General features: G+C 41.3%; 1 protein-coding gene across 1 annotated transcript; it reads right to left on the reverse strand.

Annotated features, from left to right (window-relative positions):
- Positions 1–311: 311 nt before the first annotated feature.
- Positions 312–9599, reverse strand: ARL11 (ARF like GTPase 11). The gene is made up of 2 exons (XM_088469243.1): positions 9467–9599; positions 312–3075 (listed from the first exon to the last, which is right to left on the reverse strand). Exon 2 carries the CDS (start codon positions 3064–3066, stop codon positions 2521–2523), a length of 546 nt encoding a protein of 181 aa, XP_088325369.1. The 5' UTR covers positions 3067–3075; positions 9467–9599; the 3' UTR covers positions 312–2520.
- Positions 9600–12581: the final 2982 nt, after the last annotated feature.

A 12581-nucleotide genomic window follows, 5' to 3' on the forward strand; every position in this document is an offset into this window, starting at 1 on the left:
ACTTACAGTACTGTCATTTTATGAGTGTACATTTACCGAGATGTCACCAGACATCATTTGTGTGTACAAACCGTACTTCAAACAAGCTATGCCGCTGGATATGCTGCACAATGTTATTCTATTAAGACATAATAACGAGTTACATAAAAGGAAGCCACCTCACAAGCCTCTAGTTGGGAGTTGGGACACATCATGCTTAATAGCAGAGACTCCCTGTCGGTACAGTAGATGAAAGACAAACATCTCATACAAAGATACTTCTTAGAATATATTTATTTTCTAGCCATGTGTGATGTTAAAATAGTGTCAAATTTGCAACATTTATAGCAATACCAATAATTATTGTGTATATTGAGCGGTGTCACTAGGGTCTGAGACACCCAGTGCGCCCATTAAACCCCAGTGTGCACCGTAGGCATGCACACCCGAAAAGGGGCATGTACTCGTGTCATACCTGTTTTCATCACATGGCTGTGAGACTCTCCCCGCACTGCTAGCTCCTCCTCAATAACATCACAGTGCAGCGTCTGACTGCCAGTCACTTAGAAGGAGCCGGCATTTTGGTGTCACCCCCTTGGATGGTGACACTCAGTGCACCACCCTAGTGTCACCACTGCGTATAATAGTTAATAGTTAACAGGGCTCCATAAGACGAGACCTGTCCATGGGCTGGGAATCTGCTTTGCTTGTCCTGCATATTTCTAGTGCCACACTTACAGTATTACTTGAAATAAGTATAATTATAATCATGATAACATATACTAATTTTACTTTTCGTATCTAACTTATACTAAAGAATAAATAACCTTTTATAAATGTTATCAAAAGGCAGCAAATTAATTTAGATCAGTCACAAGTGTTAGCCCTACAAAGCCTAAACCCTAATTGTAAACTTAACTTAAATTTCCCTGATCTCGGTGCGTAGCAATTTAGTTATGGTATCCGAGAGTACAGTGAATTCTGCACACGCTGTGTCATCATCTCAGTACTTTATAATGTATCCTCATGCCCCCATTTCAGCAGAAATAGATTTGAAGTCTCTCTCTTCTTACGCAGGAGTTAATTACCAGAAAAAAATAGAAAATAAGGCACAGTATGACTAATATTAATGCGGCCTGACTAATATCCACATGGCAAAGGTTCCAGTTAAAAATGTCATTTTTTGCAAGCATGATTGGTCACTCTCACACACCCAGGGTTCTAAAGTACCAAACGAGAATGAGGGAGAAGACAGAAAAAAAGAAAAGGAAGCAATTTCGATACCAAGTTCATTCAGCAGCAATTTACTATCATAATTCAGGAAACACCATTTGGGTTCAGAATTAAACCATTAAAATGAATACAGCTGTTCCCACTGTAAGGGGTATATTTACTAAAGTACGGGTTTTTAGAATTGCAGATGTTGCCCATAAACACCAATCAGATTCTAGCTATTATTCTCTAGAAGGTGCTAAATAAATGTAAAAGTAGAATCTGTTTGGTTGCTATGGGCAACATTTCCACTTCTAAAAACCTGCACTTTAGTAAATATACCCCTAAATCTCTCACAATAAAATATTTATAAAATTTAATTATTAAAACAATGAAATGTTCACATATATAAATGTAAACAACTTTACATAAATAAAAAGCACAATTTACCACAGTTAAAACAAGAAGTGCAGGGTGCGTGTTTCTTAAGCTAGGTACACAATGGAGCGATGTCGGGACGATATGCCATTTCGTAACAACATATCACCTACAGTACATCGCTCAGTGTGTACGCATGTCTACGCGCTCCCGCGGTCGCTAGTGAGGGTCGTCTCGTTTGATGAGCTGCACATCAAACCTAGCAATATCGCTAGCGGCCAATGCATTGTTAATGAATGACATAACGGTGATCGATACGTCGCTCATTAAAGTCGTCCAGTGTGGGCGCACAATCACTGTTGACGGGCATTCGTTCTGATGTCCGTCACTCCAGTGTGTACCTAGCTTTAGAGTATACGGTTACTATGACTTTCTATACTGGTTTTTTTCCAACTATTAGTGGTATATAGTTTTTAGTTAGGTTACCCCACTGTTTATCCCTTCTTGTGTCTCTTATGTAAAAACCTATATACATGGTGCTGTCAACTTGTGGGTAAATAATCCACTGGCAAATGCCCAAGTGTCCCACCAGACCAGTTACAGAACTTTTTCTATACAGTTCCTGCTCTCTGTTTCAATTGAGAACCATGAAGGAAACTCATTTACTAGAAGGCAGGGTACAGTAGTTTTCACTTCATTGACATTACTATTGGCACTTTGCTAGCATGAATTGGTCCCAGTTTGTACCCTTACATTACAAAAAGTGTGTTCATCTGATTGCAATGACAACAATTACAGACAAATGTATCTAGCAAATGACCCTAGATGTTCTCATCCTCTGACGAAATGTTTAAATAACTGGAACAAGTGGACATGTAAACAACATTGGAGTAGTTAATCCACTTTGAAATATATTTTGCTAACAAATTATTGACCAAAAATTCCAAATCATCATTTTTGGGTTTCCTGTTTTTTTAGTAGACGTAGGACTGCGTTCACCGCCTCAGCCATTCCTTCTCCAGTGTAAGCGCTACAGCCTTGTATTTTCCATGGTCTATCATCATAATTCTCCAGTTTTAGAACTTTCACAAGATCCTCGGTGGATAGGGCATTGGGATCATCCTGCTTGTTGGCCAAAACCAAAAAGGGAACTCCAGCCATGTTTTCATTATTCAATATAGTCAGTAGTTCTGCGGTAGCATCCGGTATTCTGGGCCTATCAGAGCTATCAACAACAAAGATGAGAATGTCTGTATCTTCTAAGTACTCTTTCCAGTTTGATCGTAGTTTGTCTTGACCTCCTACGTCCCACACTGTTACAAAGACATTTTTGGCCATTTCTAGAGACTCCACGTTGAATCCGACAGTTGGAAAAGTCTCTACTGTTTGATTCATTTTAAGCTTATACAGAATAGTTGATTTTCCAGAAAAGTCCAGACCCATCATAACTACCCGTGCTTGCTTCTTGTGCACAGGTTTAGAATTTTGTCCTCCCATGATGAAGTTCTAAAAGATAAACATTTATGAATAAAGTTAGTATAACTACTCTCTTCAAATATAACAAGTGTGCAGTGCTGACGCGTTTCATAACCTGGAGTTTTCATCAGAAGAATAACAATGAGATGCGCCAAGCAGTTGTGAATCTCTACCCCTTTGAAATGAGGAATCTCATTCATATCTAATATCTATGTAGTGGCTGGAAACAACAGCACGGGATTGTCATACTGTAATATCGTTAAACTATAAGAATTGGATTCCCATCCATCACATACTCAGGGGATGTGGTCAATATCCTGACCACAGGGATTCCCAACACTTGTCACAATCACGGTGCCGGCATCCAAACCACCAGAATACTGAAGATAATTAGCCGGGTTGGGGGGAGGGTTAGGGGTTAGGCACTAAGGGAGGGATAGGTACTAAGGGGGGAGGGTTAGGTTTAGAGTTGCAGGAGGGGGAGGTTAGGTCTAGGCTGGATGCCAGTGTTGAGATTCTGACTTCTGGGATCCCAGGTGCCGGCATCCCGTACCCATCCCCATACTCAGGACGCCTTCACCAAAATACCGACATCATGGATTCCTACAAAGAGGACTATTCTTCCGGCATATTCTACAGGAACAAGGGGACATTTATCAACTCTATTTTTCTAAAAAGACACATTTGGAATTCAATGTCCACTGTAGGAAATTATCACTATAAAAAATTATGTTACAGTTTCATATTAAGGCCCGAAAACCCGAGCTGTGATGTTTTCACCGCCTTCTCGTGTTTTTAGGCGATACTTTCTCCGTATTCAATTCCAAAAGTCGCGAAAAGGCAAACAGGGGGAAATTGTCGGAAAGCAATACTGGTGAAAAGTCCCTAAGATTTTGGGGAAATCAGTCTGTACCCCAGAAAAAGCTGCACTAACATTAGAAATCCATATAGATGTGTTGCAATAGCCGTAATAAAAGTGTTTTGTGTTTTTAAAGTGTATGAATTGGCTGTTACATGCTTATATGCATAACTGCTGAAAAATGACAGAAAGCAATATTTTTTGGAGAATAATAAGTACTGAGGTAAAATTTGGGGTACATGAAAATGGGGACTAGCATATTTTGAAGTATTTAAAGTGAGGATTTAAAATATCTTAAAAATACACCTGCTGCAGCCTCGTGCAATTCCAAAAACACCTGTCCCATCCATATAGCCCCCCAAAGTACCCATTTTCAAACACTTTTTTCATTTTCGATCTAAAAAAAAGTACGTTTTTTTTGGACTGAGGGACAAAGAGTTCTGGACCAAATTCCCACATTTGCACTTCACCTGCCTATACATAGAGAAAACTTTTTTCTTGTTTTTTTTTCCGCTTAGGCAAAAACTCCTGTAACTGAATAGGGAGATAAGTTGAAAACACGAGAAAAGTCCAAATGGGCGAAAACTTTTCTCCAAATGGCACTTTTTGCTAATTGAATACAGTCCTAAGTTTATTTGTATATTTGATTAAATTAAAACTTATTGACATGTTATAAAGTGACTTTTGGTTTTCTAGAAGAATTCTATATGGATATACTAAGTAACACTTTTCATTTGGCAGAACCGGTGAAGGGAAGACTGCAAGCTCTAACATTCATGATGTCACATAGGTAACAGATCAGAAAATGAAAGTACAGCAGATGAGAAATTGGGATGTGTACCAGCAGTGATCCAGCTGCCGGTGGGTGTGTAGAGTGCTGGCATGGGCAGATGACAGAGAATAATACTGACTGAGAACAGCCACTTCCACACAATACGGGAAAGTCATGCAGCACAACCAGAGGAGGAGGAGGGTGCAGTGGGCACTCTGTCCTTCCTCTGCGGGCTGCAGCTGTAAAGTTAGGTGTGAGAGCTAGGGCAGATGTGTGAGAGGCTTATGTGAGATCTGATGGGCAAATAGAAGAGATCTGATATGGAGGAGGTATAATGGGCATGTTAGTGGCATTTGAGGAGGCATTTCACGTTGCTGGATATAGGTTGAGGGACTGATTTTTTATTGGAGGAAATAAAAGTTTATTTCATGTACAATGTTATTATTAGTATATTGTCATTACACCCCACCCAGCTTATAGGTCAATAGAGTCAGTAAAATATGAACAGCAATATAAGGGATGGTGCAGCATTAGTAAATGTTATGTACTGTCCTCTGATGCAACAAGATGGTTAGGAAGGACAGTCTCTTACACGGGTGTCAGCAGTCAGTGAGAGTTACCTAACATAATACAGTAAGTGTAACAGTTCTCACAATACTATGGCCACACTCCAGTCACTCCAGGAATTTGTGTAGTCTGATTTGTTAGTACTTCCTTCCTTCCTTACAAATACTGGCTTCATTTACAATGCACTAATCCCAGAAAAAAAACAGAATAATAAACGCTCACCTCGAAAACAGTCCGCCCCAATTTCGGGCTGTCTGCCATCACATCCATGTACACCAATGGATTAGCTTTACGTGATGAAATGCTGTTGGTACATGTATTTAAAAAGAATAGTGACCTGGTCCCTGAGTGACAAGACTGGAGTAGGATATGGCTAGTAGGTAACAGCATGGTGCAGGTTATATATTTCTATAATATGCCATTCTTCACGAGCCTGTGCTAGGACATATACTGCAAAACCACTATGTTAATGACAAATGCTGGACTGTCCTGCAAATTTTGGAACCTCTGGCAACAATAATGTGGAAGAGGTCTGATGGGCCTATGAGGAAGACTGATTGCCATTTAAGGGGCATGTAGGAAGCTCTTATTAGTAGTAAGGGGTCTGTGGGGGAAGTATGATCGTATGTGGGCTCTGATGGGCATGAAAAGGACATGTGGGGGGCCTGATGGTGGGTGGGAAACCTGATGGGCATAAAATAAATATGTAAAGAAGCCTGATGGCAGCTGAGGAGGCCTGATAGATATGCAAGTGCATACGGAGAGACTTGTTAGGCATGTGTCAGAAGTCTGTTGGGCATGTGGGGAGGTCTGTTTGGCATATAAGGGGGCAAGTAGGGAAGCCCGATGGCATGTGGGGAAGTCTGATGGGCATCTAAGTGTAGAGACTGGTCAGGCATGTGGGTGAAGTCTAATGGGCATCTGGGGGAGATCTAAGTGGCATTTAAGTGGCACATGGGGAGATCTGCTGGACATGTGGGTAGGTCTGCTGGACATGTGGATAAATATGATGGGTAAGTATGATGGCATGCTGTAGGTATGAGGGGCATGTGGAGAGCTATGATAGATATTTAAGAGGCATATGGGGGACCTATTAGGTATGAGGTGGAAGCATAATAGACATGCAGGGGAGGTCTGATGGGCAGGAATGTAGTAATCATGTGGGTAGGTATGGTGGTACATAGGGATGGCTGATGGGCAAGTAAGGGTCATGTGGAGATGTCTGATGGAAGATCTTATGGGTATGTTGATTGTATTTAGGGATGTATGATGGTGAGTGGGGTGATCTGCTGTGTATGTAAGGGGCATATGGGGAGACATGTTTGACATGTGAGGATGTCTGATTACATGTGGGAAAGCCTGATGTACATGTACTGGATGTGCAATGGGAATGTAAAGGGATGTCTGATTGGCATGAAAAGGGCATGTGAGGAGGTATAGTAATGTCAGTAGGTCTGATACGCATGTAAAGGGCATGTAAAAGTGTAAGTCTGTGGACTATATGAGAAGGTCTGAGTGAAATATAAGGTGCATGTCAGGAACACCCAACACTAAAGCTCAGAGGCCCACACACTGGCCTGTATTTAGGAAAAGGTCACATACAGTGGGTGATGCTATTGGCAACTGTGCCTAAAGTTCTACTAGTTTTGGAAAAATATAAATTAAATAATAAAACCTTTAATTTGCTTCCTTTTGGCTATGATGGGTTTACCTCTGAAACAAGCAGACCATTAAAGGGTTAATGAAGACTTGGGCAGGTAAATGCCGTACCTTTGTTGGCAGAGTGGGAAGATGACCGTTTCCTTTATCAGTTGGACTGTTGTCATCTGTAGCCTAGCACTTTCTTTTCAGGTATTCATAATCGCTGTGCAAGAGTGTGACTCAGTACAAGTGGCTGCAGAACTGTGGACATTTGCAGAATGTCCTTTTGATACAATCATTACTTTTATGGGGGGTTTATGCCATAAAAAATTCAGATTGTGGCTTCACCTCTAATAATATTTAACCTTCACACATGTGACTTGAAGGCTACAACGTGTTTAATAAGGAGTTATGACCCTGACACAGACAATGCCTTATTGTCAGCTCCAGTAGTCTCAGGTTTCTTTACAGAATACTTCTAATATCATGACGAGAATGGTGATGCTTAGCATCTCTCTTCATGTGTATCCTCTGTCATTAAGGGGCTTATTTATCATTAAATATTTGCGGCATATTCCCTGAAAACACCTTCTATGCAGATATTAAGTATCCTCCCATATCTGCTGCTGTCCCTTCATTTCTGACAGCCGCCACAATCCCATATGTTTCTATGGGGGTTGTGATGCTATCAGATTTACCAAGCATTCTGGAGTTTGTACCCGGCATTGCGGCCGACGGTCTCATAACTACATCCCGTCTCAACATGGTGAGTGGGATATACCACCCAAGTTCCCAGCAGTCGGAACACAGGTGGCAGCTGTAGGGACTGTCGACCTGCATGATCCCCTTAAAAATCATCTATGCAGTAAAGACTGGGAGAAGGTGATGAGTTGTATTGTACAAATAGGGGGGAATTCAATTAGGAGTGATAACCCGTTTCCACGTGAAACGTTTTCACGTTTTGGTTATCGCCCAATCAATTGCAGGGGAAGTTAACACGTGATAATTCTCCATAGGACTTAATGCAAGTATTTTTTCACCACCTCCTGAGCAGGTGAAAAGTTGGGAAAAATCCATATTTTAAGGTACAAATTTTGGGACTTCATTCAGAACCACTGGGACACCCTCCCTAATGATTAATTAGCCACTTAGAATCTTTTAATTATCTTAATTTGGTCAATAATTGCAGTACACGTCATTTTTGGGTTGAAAATGTGCAAAATGCAGGAGAATGGGTTAATTGATGTGGGACAGATATATGGGGGTGCTGTATGAATGAGACAGGTGTTTTTAAAGGTGTTTCTTTTTTAAAGTAGCTGAAGATTACCCAAATATATACTTACAGGCATTTTTATGCACCCCTAGTTTAAGTAGAGCATTTATTTTGTTTTCTTTAATTTTTTCCCTGTTTTATAAAAATGCTCATAACAGCCATTTGACACAATTTAAGAAGCCCAAATACTTTTATTATGGCCACTAATAGACTTCTATACTGTACTGCAATAATAATTTGTCTTTTTTGGGGGTACAGGCAGATTTCCCCATTTTCACCTATACTTAAACTGTGAAAAACAGCAAGAATTATAGGGTGAAACACTTAACACCCATTTAATAATTCAATTGCACAATAAGTAAACACCCAATAACGTGATAAGTGAAATTAACAGGCGATATGCGTTAACACCTGTAAAAACATTTCACTTTCGCCTGTAATTGACTTCCCCCCGTAAAGTCTTATTATGCATATTAACAATGCATGCAGTATATGTGTAATACATTTAATTGCAGACATGTAATAATCTATACCTTTCATAACTCCATTCCAAAATTATTAATAAATAAATAAAAAACAAACAAAACTGGCCCACCCACCATCTTCAATGAAATTAAACAAAATAACAAAAATAAAGACCCAGTAATAATTGACTGTGTCGGCACAGAATTCTCCTCTGCTGGTCGGCCCCCCTCCATCGCAGCACTAAGAGTGGTTGTGGGGAGGGGGCACCTGTCTATCTCAGGACATACCATTCTCGATTATTCTATAGGTCAGTGTTTCTCAACCTCGATCCTCAGGACACCTAACAGTTCATGTTGTCTAGACCACGAGCTGGTGCACAGGTGTAATCATTACTAACTGACACATTTGAAAAGATCCTGGATATCGAGTTTGAGAAACACTGTTTTATATAAATGGAAGATAGTTGATTTAGTTCTGGACTATATCCACTGACACATGACAGGTTCACTTCCGTAAATGAAACTTGTAAAATCATACCATTATTACATACATCAGAGGCTGTTGTGTAACTGCAAGCCCCAGCATGCTATACTTGGCAAGGCTTAACTTATAGTGCCTCAATGGGTTACATGCACTCGGCTGACAGTATGCTAGGATTTGTAGTTCCACAAAAGTTGGACATCAACATGTTGTCAAAGCCTGGTGTAGAGGATCTGTTAAAATATCATATCAATAGCTGTTTAAGTTACGCACAGGTTAACCAGAATCTTTCATTACTATGAGCCCAGGTGTGCTTGTTTGAATGAGAGTTTCATCCATACATGAATTATATACCATATCTTACCTGTAATTCAGTCTCTAATCCTTTACTGCAAACGGTGAAACTTCATGTTTCATTTCATTATTCCTCTCATTCTCCCTTCACCAAAACTCTGAGCCGAGAATTTGCATTTCATCGCAAAGCAGAAGTAACTGTAGGATCAGGCAACTCAGCTGTACTCCGGAACTGCTGTCCCCACCTCATCCAATCATATTGCTGCACTGGGTTAGTTATTTGCATGTTATGTCAGTGCATAATATTTCCTAGATTCATACATCAGACTTCTACAAACAGGTTTTTCAAATGAAATAACAATGACATGGAAAGTCAAACAGTTTCTAGGTTGTAGGTAAGAACAACATTCCTGTTTGGTTTCTCAGTCGTTGTAGCTAAGCAGCCGTAGAAAAGCTAATTTATTTTTCTGTGTTGTGGTAATTATCTTTTTGACACTTCTTTGTTCTTTGAAGGCAAATGAAAGGTGTCTTTTAATGTTTTAAGACCAGCAGGATTATAACGAGACAAGGGGTATTTATCAAAGCTTGGAGAGAGATAAAATGGAGAGAGATAAAGGGGTCTACAGTATTCATATAAGACATGAACTGGCTACCGAAAAATATCACTATATATCGCATCACATCGATACAATATATAGTGATGTTTTGTAGCCATTCATGTAGTCTCAAGGAGCGTACACACTAGACGATATGCTCCCTGAGTGATATCGTCTAGTGTGTCCCCGGCAGGGTATGCTCAATGTCGTTCATGACATTGAGCACACCCGCTGAATGATATCTTTAACGATATCGTTCAGCAACATACTCTCCCCCATTCCCCAACATGCAACAACCTGACAATATCGTCAGGTTGGCCTGCATGTTTACCCGATGAACGATAATGACGAAGGACCCACGGGAACGCGCATAGTCATTATCGTTCATCGTTTTGGTGTTAAAAATGGACGATAAAATGGACGACTGAATGATAACAATATCGTTATCGTTCAGTCGCCCACTTTAATCGCCCAGTGTGTACGCACCTTTACTTGTCCAGCGGTGTCCTCTGGTAAACGTTCCCTTCGTGATCCCGGGAAGCAGTATGAAGACCGATATGTCTTCTTCCCACTGCTCATGCGCCTTTGTCTGAGACCAGCACATCACGTCAGACCTACCTGCTGCAAAGGACGCTGGTCTAAAGGGGGAGGAGCCAATGCCAGGTGACTGGCAGAGAGCAGGGAAGTATTCAGTGCTCTTTTAATTTCTCAGTGCAGATTACTCCATCCTGAGATGGCAAATCTGTATGCAGCAGAGGAACTGAAAGCTGAGCTTTCCTTTCCTCTATGAATCGCTCTCCCCGTATGGGGAAGCAATCTAGCAACGAAGCGTGGGTGCCACTGGAAAAGTCATGAACTTCTCTACAGTAACCCCCTTCATGAATAGAAAGAAGCAGTGAAAAGCCCCGTTTGCAGTTAAATAGGATTTTTCACTACTTCAGGAATAGACCCCAAACTATTAAGCAAGCAGCTCCTAACTGTCATGTTGCAGGCTGTGTTTGAAAAATGACTGTTAGGAGCTGATTGAGTAGTACTTTATCTCTCACAATTTTGATAAATACCAATGGTCCTAATGAGGTGCTAAAGAAAGAGGAAAAGAGTCCAATAAAGAGCACTTGGGGGTCTATTTAGTAAATTAAAAAATAGCTTTTCTCCAGCATTTTAGCTGGAGAAAGCCTAAAATTTTGTATACTGAAAAGTGTGGAATTTCTTCACCTTTTTCTTCTCCCTTCGCAAGTTCTGCAGCCTCATCTGTTTCAATGGGAGCTTCGCAGAATCTATAGACATCACAATGCCATCTCTAGATGGCACTATGTGTATATTTAGTGGGCAGAAGAGTAATACAGTGCTCCCTCGGCTCCTCCACACAGTCAGTCGTTCACTCCAAAACACCCCCACCCCCTCACCATGAGTACTTTGGGCAGCAGCGACCTTCTTCTCCTCCCCGGTGCTGAGCTCTTACACCAGTGTATAACGGGGCGGAGGCGACGACAATTGTCCGGGTTGTGCCACCTGGATCCGCCACAGCAGCTCCCTTCAATGTCCTTCTATTCTGAGCTATAAACTTTTCCCTAGTGCCCAACACTAACCTCCCTCCCCCTGAAAGTCTAACCTTCCCCCGCACCCTAACCCTAATTGCTCCCAAAGGCACCCAACCTTAACCATAGGCATCCTCAGAATTCCAACATTTCACATGGTGACATTTCAGATGTTGACATTGTAAATTCGGAGGATGTCGACATTCTAATTATACATATATATGAATGTCAACATGGTAACTGTCGACCATCGGACCGGATATAATTGACATTGGCATCACTCACACAGGGCTTGGTGAGGCACGCCTGTTTGTGGAGCGTATGTTATGTGTTTTTGTACTGTACATTTATTTTATTATTATTACCAGTTATTTATATAGCGCACACATATTCCGTAGCGCTTTACAGAGAATATTTGGCCATTCACCTCAGTCCCTGCCCCAGTGGAGCTTACAATCTATATTCCCTATCACATGCACACACACATACACACTAGGGTTAATTTTTGTTGGGAGCCAATTAACCTACCAGTATATTTTTGGAGTGTGGGAGGAAACCCACGCAAGCACAGGGAGAATATACAAACTCCACACAGTTAGGGCCGTGGTGGGAATTCAACCCACGACCTCAGTGCTGTGAGGCAGTAATGCTAACCATTACACCGTCTGTGCTGCCCATGCCCCGGTACCATGCATACGCAAGTACGGGCGATGCAGAGCTGTACACATCGCAAGGGCATCTCCATCTGTAACTGAAGGGGGGCAACTGGGCTGTAATAGGGTGTTCTTTCAAATGTGAAGTTCAGTGAGGCCGAGTCAACGCATTGTAATTGTAAATATACCCTCTCCCAGGTGTATCATTGCACTAATTATAGGCTTTGCAAATGCACCCTGATGATGATGATGTCTAATAAACTAAGGGCCTGATTCAGCAAGGATCGCAAGTGCTAAGACGCACACAGTTGGACGATTTTCCGAATCTGCGCATGTAGTGCGTGAACTAGCCACTGCGATTGGAAATGAGATCGCAGTGTGTACGCAGACCCATGGCA

This window comes from Taudactylus pleione, unplaced genomic scaffold, assembly GCF_031769625.1.
Source record: "Taudactylus pleione unplaced genomic scaffold, aTauple2 ptg000089l, whole genome shotgun sequence".
NCBI classification, from domain to species: domain Eukaryota; kingdom Metazoa; phylum Chordata; class Amphibia; order Anura; family Myobatrachidae; genus Taudactylus; species Taudactylus pleione.

Coding starts and splice junctions, on each gene's coding strand:
- ARL11 (XM_088469243.1), bottom strand. CDS start 3,066: ATGGGAGGACAAAATTCTAAACCTGTGCACAAGAAGCAAGCACGGGTA.